The 15,924-nt window shown below is 47.2% G+C and overlaps 1 protein-coding gene across 3 annotated transcripts in view; it reads left to right on the top strand.

Moving 5' to 3' along the window:
• LOC128411252 (phosphofurin acidic cluster sorting protein 2-like) overlaps positions 1 to 15,924 on the top strand; it is a 176,347-nt gene that overhangs the window by 102,351 nt on the left and 58,072 nt on the right. For all 3 annotated transcript variants that reach the window (XM_053383425.1, XM_053383424.1, XM_053383426.1), the window contains exon 2: positions 7,067 to 7,154. In XM_053383425.1, coding sequence (XP_053239400.1) covers positions 7,067 to 7,154 — 88 coding nt within the window. The remainder of the gene's footprint in view (positions 1 to 7,066; positions 7,155 to 15,924) is intronic.

Genomic DNA, 15,924 nt, shown 5'->3' with positions numbered 1-15,924 from the left:
GCCTGTTGAGACCCACCCCTGCAAGGGCCTCACTGTCATTCTCTGATGCGCCTTCTGCTCTTCCTCCTCACCCTCTTCACTTCTTTGCTTACCCTCTCCTAGCATTAGCTTGATCCTGGAGCATGGGAAATAGTAAGGGAGTGTGTTGGAACTTGGACACGGGTGGCGCTGTGGGTTAAAACACAGAGCCTAGGACTTGCCGATCAGAAGGTTGGTGGTTCGAATCCCCGAGATGGGATGAGCTCCCGTTGCTCGGCCCCTGCTCCTGCCAACCTAGCAGTTTGAAAGCACATCAAAGTGCAAGTAGATGAATAGGTACCGCTCCGGCGGGAAGGTAAACGGCGTTTCCGTGCGCTGCTCTGGTTCGCCAGAAGCGGCTTAGTCATGCTGGCCACATGACCCGGAAGCTGTACGCCGGCTCCCTCGGCCAATAAAGCGAGATGAGCGCCGCAACCCCAGAGTCGGCCACAACTGGACCTAATGGTCAGGGGTCCCTTTACCTTTACCTTTATGTTGGAACTTGGGACACCTCCAGACTGTCTATATTTTGTGGGAGGGATTTGAGCGCTTATCAGGTAATTCAGGCTTACTCAGTGATATCGTTGCAGGCACAAAGCCTGTAGATCCTGCTTCAGTATGGGACTAAAGCACGCTTTAAAAAAGAAATGCATTGCAATTGCAGCGGTAAATGGGTAAGAGAAAAAGGATTAAAGAAAGTGAATTATAAGTAATTGAAATTAGGGGTTGCTGAAAAAGTTTAAAACAGGGATGCAGAAAAGGGAGGCATGGGGAAGTCGCTGAAATTAGGCTTAAGAAAAAGAGGTTATGAAATTATACGTGTTTATATGTTTGTTTGTCTATGTATTGTGAGTTGTAATGTGTTTTAATTCATGTTGGAAAATTAATAAAAAAATTATTTAAAAAAAAGAAATGCATTGCAGAGCATGGAATGAATGGACGATGGACAGAAAGAAGTGTAAACACCCACAAGCAAATCAGGACGAATGCTTCATCGCCGTGTAACTGCACCATGAATAAATCGAAGTGAATGCTCAATGAAGAGGCTGTCTGGAGGAGCCTCCGGTCAAGAGTGCATTTCCTTCGCCATAAAAGAGCAACTCAAGAGTGGGGGAGCTTCATGCTCCAGCACCGGGGGCGGAGAGCAAGCGGGGGGGTGGCGGGCACGCGTCCCGGGGCCATGGGACGCTGCCTGCAGGGGCGTGGTGCACATACCGGGGGCGCAGCACCCAGCGTGGGGGGGGGCAGCCGCGATGGCACCCCACCGGGATCGTGGTGCCAGGGGCGGTGTGCTCCCCATGCCCCCCTCTTCCTCCGCCAGTGCGACCCACCTCTGTTCATCCAGAATTAAGGAGCGTCCTTTTTTAGGTGAAGGTGGCAATAGGGGTCAGAAGGGTCTGAACCTTGGCACCGTTCGGAACAGCAGCTGCTTTGCGAAAAGTGTCCTGTTGGAGCAGATCCCCAGAAAAGAGGAAAGAAGAGAGCAGTTGTTGACTGTTGGATCATTCCCTCCGTAGCTGCAACCAGCAAGAGGACAACTCCTGTGGGCTCCTCCCGTATTTCCCTATAGATCCTGAAGCGGCAGGGGAAGGAGCTGGTGGAGGTTTGGGAATTAGTATGTGCGTATCTGTTTGCGTATGTTTAGAGATCTGTGAATACCGGTGCTCTCTTGGGACCCAGACTTTCCCTTTAGTCTCAGGGCTGGTTTATTATAGTGAGCCGAAGATCAACGAAAGCTAGTGCTCAGTAGCAATAAGAGGATTGGGCTAAAGCATTTTGCTAGAGTGTCCCAAAAGATGCATTCTCCTAATTGGCTTGTGTGGAGGGGCCTGTCGTTGTTTGCGGACTGACTAAAGAACCATAAAGGGAGTGCATATCGTAAACCCTTGAAAGTATCTATAGGACTGACGAAAACCCCATTGTAAATATAGACTTCTTAACTGGAGGGCGAAGGCTTAGGGAGCTGTAAAAGTGTGGTTGTTGTAGAAAAGAGCTTTTGGTGGCTTACATCTGCTGTAGTTGCCATTCTGCTGTGGCTCCATCACACAGCTCTCCAGGAACAGATACAATACACCAGAACTGGTTAGTCTTTTGGGGCCAAGGAGCACATTTGGAACTTTTTGGCCGTGCTGTGGGTGCCAGTCACAAAATGGCGGCTGTGGGGGGCGTGGCATAATGCAAAGCAGCTGCCATGTCTAAAAGAGAAAACCTATCGGACCAGAAAATGATTGAACCATGGCTCCCCCGGGGGCAGTGGTTTAACAATCAGTCCTTCTTCCCAGGCAACTCTGGGAATTGTTGCTGTACAGGGGAAATAGGGGTCTCCTAACAACTCCCAAGCCCCCTTAATCAACTACAGTTCCCAGGATTCTTTGGTGAAGCAATGACTATTTAAAGTGGTATGATACTGCTTTAAATGTATAATGCAGATAGGGCCTTAGTCTGTAAAATGCACTAGAAAAACCCCCTACAGCGGAGGGAGGGAGAAGGAGAAGGAGATTTCAGCCAGTACGGCTTCTTTTCCATTGATGATTATATGCCATCTAAACACACACAATTTTTCATATGGATTCTTGGATATGTGAGTTTAACGCTAAGCTTTCTAATAGATGTGGGCTAAGAATGCACGCTAGATCTCTACTTAATGGCTTACTCAACTCATTTGAGATTTCAGGCATTCTCTTTATGACAGTCAGTCATCTTCAGCGACACTGGGAATGAATGGAGAGATTCCATGTTTTCATCTTAAAATGATTTTGCTTTCTTATTCAAGCCCTTTTAATCCCTGCGATTGCAGAAGCTGAATCTACCTGCAGTCCTGCGTTTGCTCTCCTGGAACCGAGCAAGACTTCCTTCCCTGTGATCATGTTTGGGAGTGGGCTGCAGCGGGAGGGAGGTTCCTTGCTTGTGAGTAGATGGGGTTCAAATGACCTAGGGTTCAGTGCTTTTCAAGTTTATAGAGAGAGCAGGGGTGGCCAACCATTTTCAGACCAAAGTCAAGGCCTCATTGCCTCGTGGATAATCTTTTGGGTGCAGAGTATCAGTGGTGGACAGGGCTAGAGACAAAAGTGTGTGGAGCGACAAATATGGCTCTTAATCTCAGTGCAGCAGATTGCATTCTAGCCTTGTAAACCGTAGAGGTTTCTTACACACAGTCCTCTATATCCAGGCAAGCAAAAGCCATTATTATAGATCAAAATTTCATTCTAGCCACAAAAAGGCATTGAAGGAGAGAGACTTGGAGACTGTGACTTGGAGAGAGGAGCTGTGCCTTGGGGAGGGGGGGGTGGCCATGGGGAAAGTCCCAAGGGCCAGGTAGAGAGGTCTTGGGGGCCACATTTGGGGTCTCCAAACAATAAAGACAAGCAAAGAAGTGGGTGCTCATGGTGAACGCCACCCACTTAGGATGATCCCTAATTTGGTGACACAGGGCCAAGCCCCCAGAAGTGCGTAGCTCACAGGTGAAAATAGATCCATACTTGTGACACCCCATTTCCAATATTAAGATTCATTATCCGCTGCCCCCAATAGTATACACAGCAAGATGCTCAGCTCTACCTTCTGAATGTTTTCTTTCATTTATTCTACAATAGCTTCTCTTCCATTGACTTAAAAGCCAAGAGGGCATTTGTTTTTCTATAGTTTCCCATTTTGTCCAGGCTGGGAAATGGTTAACAGCTGACTGTTGTGAAGGGAGGAGCAAAGTGCTAGCATGTAAAGAGCACAAATGTCATTCGTCATTAAGCTGACAGATGACCACCCAAATATGACCAGTGTGTGAAATGTAGGGATGGGCGAATCGGTCAACTTTGCGTTCTCTCAGTTTCTCCCTTTTCAAATCCTAAGTTCCGTTTCCCACATTTGCACATCAGTTTGTAAGTGTTTAAAAAAACAACTTCTCATGAAAATTCAGCAGCATTTTGGTGTTTATTTCTCCTAACGGGCACATCATTGTGTGCAGTCTTGCTTCACGTATTTTGGAAAGCAATTTCCTCCTCTTCAATGAAGTTTTGCATTCTCCTTTCACTTGCTTCGTACATCTTCCTCTCTCCACCTTTCTGCCAGCCCCAGTTGATAGTGGAAAGCTGATAAACTTGCCAGTGTCAACCAACCCCAGAAAGATGGTTTATTTTTACCCCATCATCGGGAATTAGAAATTCTTTGCCAAGGTGACCTAAACTCTATGCAAAGAAGACCTGACTTTTGTGATGATGCGTTTTGTACATACTTGCAGACCTCCTCCAATGTCTTCATTAGTGTGCCTAAATGTGAGTGTTGTATCCATGAATGGTAGGCATCGGGGTCCGTGCCAGCCTGCTCCCAGCATCCCCTTATGCACCCCCCCCCATATTGTGTCCCTTATCATCCCCACCTTGAACTGGACTTTATCAAAGTTTTCCCCCCTGAAAATCCAAGTATGTCGTGTCTGGCAGATCACCCCATGTTGTTGTTTAGTCGTTTAGTCGTGTCCTACTCTTCGTGACTCCATGGACCAGAGCACGCCAGGCACTCCTGTCTTCCACTGCCTCCTGCAGTTTGGTCAAACTCATGCTGGTAGCTTCGAGAACACTGTCCAACCATCTCATCCTCTGTGCCCTCTCCTTGTGCCATCCATCTTTCCCAACATCAGGGTCTTTTCCAGGGAGTCTTCTCTTCTCATGAGGTGTCCAAAGTATTGGAGCCTCAGCTTCATGATCTGTCCTTCCAGTGAGCACTCAGGGCTGATTTCCTTCAGAATGGAGAGGTTTGATCTTCTTGCAGTCCATGGGACTCTCAAGAGTCTCCTCCAGCACCATAATTCAAAAGCATCCATTCTTCGGTGGTCATCGTTCTTTATGGTCCAGCTCTCACTTCCATACATCACTACTGGGAAAACCAGAGCTTTAACTATACGGACCTTTGTTGGCAAGGTGATGTGCTAATTGACACTCTTGAAGAACTATAAAAGGTCTGATCAATTCAGACCTCTGGCAAGGGGGATTTGTCTTTTCTTTGGCATCCCACTCAGTAGACAAGGAAAGTGGAGGGTGGAAAGAGAAAGAGAGAGAATAGAGTGATCCCAGCCACTACAGGCTCTGGCCAGCATGCATCCTCAGATAGAAAAGAGGCTTCCTTCTCCTGCCACAAACTGCGGAAATCCGACTCACACACCACTCTGGATTCTGAGGCTCACATGTTTACAAACCTGCCTTGATGAGTATTATTGGCTATGGCTATCGGGAAATCTTCAAGCATATGCTTGTTTGTTTTTAAAAAGAAGGTTCAGTATCTAATAGCAGCTGCCAAAATATTTTTTGGCACGACTTTGGAAGGACTCTAAAGTGCCAGATGTTAAAAACACGGTTAAGATGTGGGATGTTGTGTGTTTGTGTGTGTGTTTGTGGAGAAAGTAACCAATTATATTAAACTTAGAGAGGCCAGAATTTCTACAGATGCCTGCCAAGTAAAATGACTCTTGGGTATATAGTCTTGGTTCTCTGCTGGGTTGGTGGGGAAAATGATCCAGAAATTGGTCTTTGCTTTCTGTTGCTGAAGGATTCTTGGACTACTAGAGTTTTTGAGAACTCTGCAGATTAAAGGGCTAGAAATAATAATAATAATAATAATAATAATAATAATAATAATAATAATAGTTGAAGATGCTGAATATTATGGTGACAAGTGTTATTTTCCACCCTACCTGTGCAGTACCAAATTTCACACATGGCTCTACCTGAACTTTCAAGGTGCATTGCATAGGACAGTTGCCCCATGTCACTTAAATCTACCCATCTGGAGTTAATGCACAGCTACATCTGGACCACTCCTGTCCCCGTACTGATGCCAGCAAAAAGGATGCTGGTGGTGCAGATGCAGGGAGTGGGATTCTTCCATCCGCTTTTTACAATGGCGACATTTAGTGCTGCCCAGGTGCCGTGTGCTGTATCGATCCCTGTATACTCCCCTTTCCCCCGCAGCTGCTCCTAGTGCCATCTCAATATTACGAAACTGTCGGTATCATGAAACTGGTCCTAGCATGTTAAGCAAATATGTGGAATTCGTAGATAATCTGGATCTTCTCTTCCTGATGGTATTAGGAGCAGTTTTCTTTTTCCTATGGGCATCTGGTTGGCCACTGTGAGAACAGGATGCTAGACGAGATGGGCTGTTGGCCTGATCCAGTACAGCTCCTCTTATGTTCTGAAAAACCAGAAAGAGATGATGGGTCATATTTTATACTTAATGCACCCAGTTTTTATTTCTCCAACCTGTCTTGGTTTTCTTTCTTCCCCTCATCTTGAATGCCTACAATATGATGTACATGTATTTTTGTTTGATTCGTTTTAAAAATAAATCATGATGCGCAAGAGGGGGGTTGGCATTTCCCTCTACTCTCCCCAGTTCACGTAGTGCAGTTGGATCAGGGAGAATTGGGCCAAGGGATGCTTGCAAATCCAAGGCAGAACAAAACTTGGGGGAGCCAGCATGATTGGACAAACAATCCAAGAGATTCATGGACTTGCTTGCCAGCTTGGGCTGCCAGCTTATCACTCAGCTCCTGGGTCTCTAGCGTCAGATAGGAGCACTGATAATCCATCGTAAAGAGCAGCTGCTTTTTTGCATCACGTGGTTAAAATGCGACTTGTAAATAAGCAGTGTGAATTTATTTTATTTTATTTTTGGTTATGTGAAGTTGAGGGCAGGGTTGCTTTGAACCGGGTCATTTCTATCCAAGCAACGGCAGGGTTAGCTGAGATGTCTGAGCGAAGAGCTGGCCGTGGCTCCTGCTGGGCAGGGATCTCTGCTCCACATGCCCTGCAACTTCCTGTCGGCGCATAATCCCCCTTAATCCTGCTTTGGCTCTGTTAATTTCCCTCCTTTCCTCTTTTTCCGATCCGCTTTCTCCGTGGCGGAGCACGGCTTCGCCCTCTTCCTCCGCCGGGCAGGCAGCTGCGGGAGCAGCGGTGGCCTGCCGACCTTCCAGGCTGTCTCCAAAGCGCCTTGTACCATGCGGCAGGGGCCCTGGGATGGTGGTGCCTGAATGTGTCCCATTCTCTCTGTCTTACAGGCTGTGCAGTCTCCGCCTGAAGAAGCTGACCGTGCTGAGGGAACTGGACAAGGAGCTCAGCTCTGTGCTCATTGCTGTGAAGATCCAGGTAAGCCGCTGATCTCATGTCCTCAGGTATCTCTGGTTATGCGACAGGTGCCTCTCTTTGCCGTCTCGCTCCTACCGCCTCTCCATCTTCAAGCTGTTGCTTCTTTCCATTGTGCCAGACATCTAGCCCCTGGCCTTTACATGGGGGCTACTTCTTGCTTGTTTTCTGCAAGACTTTTTTTAAAAATAGAGATGGAGGGAGGGCACCACCCTCCATGTCTCTGTACATTGGCCTTTGACTTCTAGGAAACAGCGAGTGTGATAAATGTGTTGGAGCTGGCAGGCTGCTATAGAATGGCGAGATTGTTTAGGAAGGGCCCAGAAGGGCAAAGTGTCCTCCTCCTTTGTGCAAAACTTTGTTTACGAGCTCGTGGACTTCCCTAAATTGCTCTGCTGTTGCTTCATTCTTTTTATTTCGAGAAAATAGCTCATCTCGTTTACCTTAAGGCGAGGGAGGGGGGAGGTCTATTCTCTCGAACATGGAAACTAAGAAAGTGGGACCAGCCTTTTGCACCCTGTAAGTCAAGGATAGGGAGCCTGTGGCCTTCCAGCTGTTGTGGGACTCCAACTCCCATTTGTGCCAGCCAGCATGGTCAATGGTAAGGGATGATTGGGCTTAGAGTCCGGGAACAGCTGGATTGACAGGTTTCCATCTTTCCCCTGGCTTCCTATGTTCTAGGAGTTAAATGGAAGTCTAGGGTCTGTTTGGATCTGGGTTTGTGGTCTGTCCTCCCTGGTATGGCTGTATCTTGTTGATTTCCAGTCCCTCAGCTGGAAAAAAAGCCCCACAGCTTTCTTTTTCTAGCATCCGTCGAACAAAGATTTACCAAAAATACATAAATTGAACAATCAGATGAATGGAATTAAGCGCGCCAACAGAATTATGCAGATTCATGCGACCCATTTCTGTCTCAAAACTCAGAGTAGAGTTCTGCGCCAGGAAACCAATCCCCATCAGGCCGTCTTGCCAGGAATCGCTGGGATTGTGGCCTCGTTGTGCTCCAGGGTAGGCACCCGTAGAGCACAAATCTCCCTATCTTGGGCCTGCCTCAAATGCTGGACCAAGGGACCGCCTCGTAAAGCAAAGAAGCCATCTCGTAAATGAGACAAACTGCCGTTTTTAATGAAATATTTGCCTATCGCAAGGGAGGCCTTGCATTTTGAACTTTGGAAATGCTGTCAGGGGCGCTTCAGCCTTCTGTGTTTTCTGCTTTTCTTGGATCCCTTCCACCTGGGGATTTTGAATGTGCTGTTCTTGTCCCTTGGGGCTCATAACCTTCTAGGAGTAAAGAAATATATGACGTGCATTACAAGGATATATGGGTACAGTCTCTGAAAGGGGAGCTACCCCGCAGCGCCAGAATGCAGCAGCTATTTCATAGCCTTCAAGCACTTAGCACACAATGGGATAGAAGGAGGAGGAGAGTTTTTGTTTAAGTATTTATTTAACAATTTTTATGTACTGCTTGATTGCAAGAAAACTTTTAAATTTTTAAGAAATGTGTTAAAATTATCAGTAGGAACAATTAACACAGGTATTTGAAAATGTTCAGGAATGATTTAAATTAACAGTAGCGAAAAAGAAATAAAGGGCCTGTAACTTGTACGTGTCTCGGTAGGCTTTCCTAAAGAAAAGTGCTTTGTGCGGGCAGCAGAAAAAGTTCAGCGCCTGCCTCATGTCAATAGGCAAGGAGTTCCAAAGTCAGATGAGTGGGGGTATAAGTAATACATCATCATCACATCATCATCATCATCATCATCATTTATTATTTATACCCCGCCCATCTGGCTGGGTTTCCCCAGCCACTCTGGGCGGCTTCCAACACAATATTAAAATACAGTAATCATCACCATTCTGCAGAAAGTATTGAATAAGAACTTTGCTAAATGCGGCGCCAGAAGTAAAAAGATGAATCTACTCTGCATCTTATAGTTTTGAGACATGTACTTGCATATGTGCTTAAAACTGAAATGTTTGAATGAGCAAACATGTATTTAAGCAGACACATGTCATAACAGACCAGCCTTCCCCAACCAACTACCCTTTAGGTGTTGCTGGGTGACAACTCTCATCGGACCCAGCCAGCATAGGTTGTCATCCCAACAGCATCTGAAGGGCACTAAGGGACAGCTGATATAGGCAAAATCCAGGGAGCCACAGTTGTCTGAAGCTCCCTGTCGAGTGCACACTTGGTGACAAAGCGAAATTTGTGGCTAGAATTTCTAGCGGTGCTTGGAGTACAGGGGGCGGCAGAGTGGCCCCCTTCTCCTTTTCTGACAGCTCCTTAGCTCTCGTTTTTAGAAGACTATATTGGGCACTGTTTGGCTAAAGTTGAGGACAATCAGGGCATGTGATGGTGATGTCATGAACAGATCTCTTCTTTGCCCTCCCCTTCTAAAATGCATGCATTGTTCATAGGAAGGAGGGGGAAATCTCCTGGATCTCTCTAATAATGATTTGTGCCCAGGTAGTAGATAGTTATTGTAATAATAGCCCTTTTGAGTAGGGTGGGTGGGTGCGTGGGCAGAAGGTGGGTCTCGGTCTACTGCTAGATTTCTGGGCATTGTGCAAAAGATCAGCAAAGATCTCTTTAATGTTCCCAACGAAATGATTGCTCCCATCCCCTTCAACGTAGACTGCTGAAATGAAGGAAACTTGAGCTAACCAGGCATGGTTGCTGCCTTTTTCTGCAGAAGCCCAGTGAACTCAGGCCAGTAAATCCCTGTGCTAGCAGCATCCTGCTATTTAATTTAAAATGTGTGGCTTTTGCACCAGGCCCCAGGTGTTGGATCTCTGGGTTTTAGAAAAACAGAGTAGATCCTGCAAGCCTGAAATCTGCCCGCCCCTGCCACAGAAGAACCACTTATACCAGAACCACTCATTGTCCATTGAGCCTAGTGTTGTCAGCTCTGACTGGCAAGAACTCCCCAGGTTCTCAGGACATTGTATCTCCTTCCACCCAATCCTCCCCCCGCCCCCCGGTGTCACCCACTGAGCTGCAGCTCCCTCCCTTTCTTGCACGCCTGTTGGCAAATCCTGTCAAGTTGAAGAGAACTTGTGGTTTGTTCTGAAAGGCATTATCTCCCGACCCCTATCCCCAAGTCTTTCCAGACTTCCAGTGTTCCCTTCCTAGTGAATGTGTCAAGAGAAGTATGGTTGTAATGAAAGAAGAAAGTGGAAGAGCTCAGTCAGTAGAGCATGAGGTTGATAATCTCATGGTTATGGGTTCAAGCCCCATGTTGGGCAAAAAAGGGGTTGGACTAGATTATCCTTGTGGTCCCTGCCAACTCTATGGTTCTATGATTCTATATTGCTGAGCAGACATATTTGGATCCTTACCTCAGTATGCAGCAAGACTCTGTCTTCCTCTAGCCAAGGTTTGTTTTGTTTTGTTTATTTAACTGCTTGCTTACTTATTTATTTTGTAAACCACTTGCTCAGAAAATAAATTCTCTAAGCAATGTATAAGTGCGTGTTTATGTGTGTGTATACAGTCATACCTTGGGTTACAGACGCTTCAGGTTGCGTTTTTTTGGGCTGCGGACTGCTGAAACCCGGAAGTACCGGAATGGGTTACTTCCGGGTTTCGGCGATTGTGCTTTGCACATGTGCAGACACGCCGAATTGCAACCTGCGCATGCGCAGACACACCGCTGCCGGTTGTGGACGCTGCCGGTTGCGAACATGCATCCCGCACGGATCATGTTCGCAACCCGAGCGTCCACTGTACACCAAATATACATAAAACCATAAATAAAATCACAATAAAATCAATAAAATGTTGGAAACAAATGTTAGCTAAATCAATAGGCTTTCTGAAACGGAAAAGTTTCCAGTGGGCATCTAGAGCAGCGAAGGTGCCTGCCGAATGTCAATTCCCCGATCCGCTGACCTTCTCCCTCATTCTGCAGCAAGCGGAGCAGAGCAAGATGGGTGCATAAATTCCTTTGATGGAAATAAAGGCCTCGCCACCCCCTCCCTCTCCCAGCTTCCTGGCTGTGCCCTTCTTGTGCTCTTGTCAGCTGTTTCGTAAAGCCGCTGATGCTCCCGACAGCAGGCAGGGGCGAAGGGCCGGCGAGAGCTTTGCGTCCTGCCCGGGCGTTTCTGTGCACTGCAGTCATTAGGATTTAAATCTGGGATTAGTAGCCGAAGCTGGTGTGTGTTTTAAAGTCGCCCCGGGGCCTGGTCTTCACATGCATATCGAGGGTTGTCCGAATGGCATGTCCAAATGGGAGCCACAAGGAGGCATGGTGCGCAGAGAACAGCTGGCCATGTGACACCCACACGCCCCACATTGGATGGAGACGTTTCATAGCCATGCTTGGAAATCTATGCGTTGTGCATAAGGCCCAGCCTCAAAGAAAACCAGCGAGACTCTAATATGGCAGGTTGTGGTGTAGGTTTGTTGGAACAACCATGTTTATTGAGTCAAATTCAGCCGTGATATGGGGCAGAAAATTTTCTAGTGCTTTATTTTTCTGCAGAAAAATTGCTGGCTGTAAAGAATTGGCAAGCTTGGCAGTTTCAGAGTTTTTAGCTTTGTTTACCAACTACAAGGTGGTTTTTTTAATCGTACGTACTAAATTAGATCATTCTTTAGGGTAGGGCCCTCCAGATGTTCTTGACCTACAACTCCCAGCAGCCCTGATCAGCATTGGGAGCTGTAGTTTGGAGGTGGTTGAGGGATGGATGGCGGCTAACGGATTGAGGTTGAATCCTGACAAGACAAAAGTACTGTTGGGGGGGCGGGGGGCGGGGGTGGAGGACTCCCTGGTCCTGAATGGGATAACTGTGCTCCTGAAGGACCAGGTGCACAGCCTGGGAGTCATTTTCGACTCACAGCTGTACATGGAGGCACAGGTCAATTCCGTGTCCAGGGCAGCTGTCTACCAACTCCATCTGGTACGCAGGTTACAACTCTGTAACATGCAGAAAATAGCATTATTGGAGAAACCAAAGACTGGAACTGAGGGAAGTCGGGGGGTGGGGGGAGGAAAAATGGGGGGGGGGAATAAGGATATGTTTTTGGAAAATATGTTTTGTTATAACTTTGAATTTAAAAAATTAAAAAAACAAACATCTGGTACGCAGGTTAAGACCCTACCTCCCCTTAGACTGTCCCGCCAGAGTGGTGCATGCTCTAGTTATCTCCCGCTTGGACTACTGCAATGTGCTCTACGTGGGGCTACCTATGAAAGTGACCCAGAAACTACAACTAATCCAGAATGTGGCAGCTAGACTAGTGACTGGGAGTGGCCACCAAGACCACATAGCACCGGTCCTGAAAGACCTACATTGTCTCCCAGTACGTTTCCGAGCAAAATTCAAATTGTTGCTGCTAACCTTTAAAGCCCTAAGTGGCCTTGGCCTTCATTATACCTGAAGGAGTGTCTCCACCCCCATCGTTCTACCCGGACACGGAGGTCTAGCTCCGAGGGCCTTCTGGTGGTTCCCTCCCTGTGACAAGTGAGGTTACAGGGAACCAGGCAGAGGGCCTTCTCAGTTGTGGCGCCCACCCTGTGGAATGCCCTCCCATCAGATATCAAGGAAATACAGTCGTACCTCCGTTTACGTAACCCTCTGGTTACGTAAACTTCAGAATGCATGCGCAACAAACCTGGAAGTATTTTACCGGGTTTTGCCATGCGTGCATGCATAGAAACGGTCCTCAGGTTGCGGAAACCTCGGGATCCTACCGAACCTCCAGAATGGATCCCGTCCACAACCAGAGGTACTACTATAAACAGCTATCTGACTTTTAGAAGACGTCTGAAGGCAACCCTGTTTAGGGAAGTTTTTAATGTTGGATGTTTTATTGTGTTTTTAATATTCGGTTGGGGGCCGCCCAGAGTGGCTGGGGAAACCCAGCCAGATAGATGGGGTATAAATAATAATAAATTATTATTATTATTATTATTATTATTATCATCATCATCATCATCATCATCATCATCAATGACAACACCTGGAGGGTCAGATGTCCTAGATTATAGCCAGCATCATTTAACAATGAGGCGTGCTTTTAATGATGGAGTGCAGGTTTTTTTTAAGTGGGTTCCACTTAAAAGAAAGCTAGGTCACAGTGCGAAAGGGGACACGAGTTTGTGGAGGGTGTGAGGGGAAAATAAATACTAGAGTGGATAGAAAGCATGTCACTTCCTCTCTGCAGTCCCCCATTACTTCACCTCTCCCCCAGTCTCCTATATCACTCCCCTTGCCCCACTCAGAGGCGTAGGAAGGGGTGTGTGGTGGCTGTGGTCTGCCCCGGGTGTCATGACTGAGGGGGGTGACAAAATGGCAGGCAAGTGGGCAGCACACCTCACGCTCGGCGGCGGCAGCTCTTTTGACCTGGCGGCAGAGAGCAGCTCTCCTCAGCCTTGGCAAGGCACACCCGGCCACATCAGCTCCCTTGCCAGGTCATGTTTGAACTGCGGTGAATGGGAGGGCACCCTTCACCCCCTGCCCCCCTTGAGAGTGCGCCCGCCCTGGGCAGCGTGGACATATGCTCCACCGCTGGACCTGCTATCTTTATGGTCACTCTACTTTCTGTTCAGCAACCAATCTAAGCTTTGAAAGGCATATACAAATTAAAGAGGAAACCTTAGATCTTCCCATTTCTTCTTTCTCGTCTATGTTAGGGTTGTCATATGTCCGACATTTCCCAGGCATACCTGGAATAATGCAGTCGGAAGACCAGGCAGAAATTGGTAAAATGTCAGGGAAAATCTGGACATGGAAGCCATGGCAGCCGTGTCTTTTGCTGATTTTCCTTAAACATAGCTTTAAAAGATGTCAATTTTTCATTTGCTTTTTCACAAAACAATGCTTGTGTCCGGATTTTTTAAATATGGCAGCCTTAGTATGTTCTCAAGACTCCGATTTGCACCTCAGCAAAGATTATAGCATACAATGGCAACAATGTTAATAATCCTTAAGCCAAATCAGTTAAAACAGTTTATATCAACAATAACCACCAACCACTTATATACAACTCTTTATATGTGGTATATAAATCTATAAAGCAAAACAAACAAACAAACAAACAATTCTAAGAGAGCAACCTTTAAGCAAAAACGGTCCAAAGCACGCCAGCAACATTGAGGCCTGAGCACCGCCACAGGGAGGAAATTCTACAGCCTGGGGGACAGCACAGAAAAGGCCCTGTCTCTTGCACCCGCCAGCCAAATCAGTCTGACAGGTGGGCACGCAAGCGGGGCTTCCAAGGCAGATTTTAACAACCTGACAGGTTTGTATTGGTGTCAATCAGAGGCTGTCAACCTTTTGGGGGCCCAAAAGAGAAAACACAGATACACACTTATTCCCACATGTGAAGCCTTAAAGGGCCAACCCCTGGCTGAAAGGTGCGCGAAATCCTGGCTGAAATGTTGAGCAACACTGTTTTCTTTACCCCACAGTCATAACGCCCTGCCCTATGTATGCCATAGACCCATGAGATGTTGGCTTCTACTTGGTCCCCTTAGTTTGGCATTGTCTACACCAGGGTAGCCAGCATGCCTTGTGCCCTCCAGATGTTTTGGTCTTCAAATCCCATCAGCTGCAGTCAGCGTGGTGAATAGCCAGGGATGCTGGAAGCTGTAGTCCCAAATATCTGGAGGGCATCATGTTGCCAACCCTGGTCTGCGTTGACTGAAGGGTTTCAGGCAGGGGTCTCTCCCAGTCCTAGCCGGAAATGTTGGAGGCTTTGCACTGTGGGAAATTTAAATGGTGATGCTAGGAAATTCAACCACCCAGCTGTGTCTTCTGTTGGGGTGGGTGGGATACGTGGATGTTGACAACAAGCCCAATATGAACTGTTCCGGATTTGGACTACTCCAAAAGGAGGGTGGGACTTACTTTCTTCCTGTGCCTGCTGTTCCCTTCTGTGATTGCATCTATAGGATCCACAGTCTGCAGGTTCTTAGTAGCAGAATGAGAAAACGCTTGGGGTGGTTATGTGGGTTCTGGTTGTAGCCCCTGGAGGTGTGGTTTTTCTGCACATCTGTATACAGTCATACCTCAGGTTAAAATAGCTTCAGGTTGACCGTTTTCAGGTTGCATTCCGCAGTGACCCGGAAGTAATGTAACAGGTTACTTTTGGGTTTCGCTGCTCGCGCATGCGCAGACGCTCAAAATGACGCCATGCGCATGCGCAGAAGCAGCGAATTGCAACCCGCAGATGCGGGTTGCGTTCTGCTCAGGATGCAAACGGGGGTCCAAAACGGATCCCGTTCGCATCCAGAGGTACCGCTCTACAGTGGTACCTCAGGTTAAGTACTTAATTTGTTCCGGAGGTCCGTTCTTAACCTGAAGCTGTTCTTAACCTGAAGCACCACTTTAGCTAATGGGGCCTCCTGCTGCTGCTGCGCCGCCGGAGCACAATTTCTGTTCTCATCCTGAAGCAAAGTTCTTAACCCGAAGTACTATTTCTGGGTTAGCGGAGTCTGTAAGCTGAAGCGTATGTAACCTGAGGTACCACTGTACTCAGAATTTTCCGGCGATAACAAGAACTGAGTGTGTCAGGGCTTGGTTCGTGCTGAAAATGGGACTGGGTGGCAAAAATAGGTTCTGAGAGTCAGAGGCATTGAATGTGGCACTATATCTGAACTGAGTGCTAAGAAGGCCGTTTATCTGCCGGCTTAAATTCTAATGTTTTAAAACAATTTAGCTAATGTCTGCAGCAGCTGTGATACTAACTATGTACTCTACTCTTGCCATCAGTGTAGTATTTTTCCATTGTAAAGTTTGAATGCTGCCACCGTCAGACGCCTGT

The sequence above is a fragment of the Podarcis raffonei genome, chromosome 3 (assembly GCF_027172205.1).
Source record: "Podarcis raffonei isolate rPodRaf1 chromosome 3, rPodRaf1.pri, whole genome shotgun sequence".
Lineage (NCBI taxonomy): Eukaryota > Metazoa > Chordata > Lepidosauria > Squamata > Lacertidae > Podarcis > Podarcis raffonei.
This window is presented reverse-complemented; position numbering and strand designations above follow the sequence as displayed.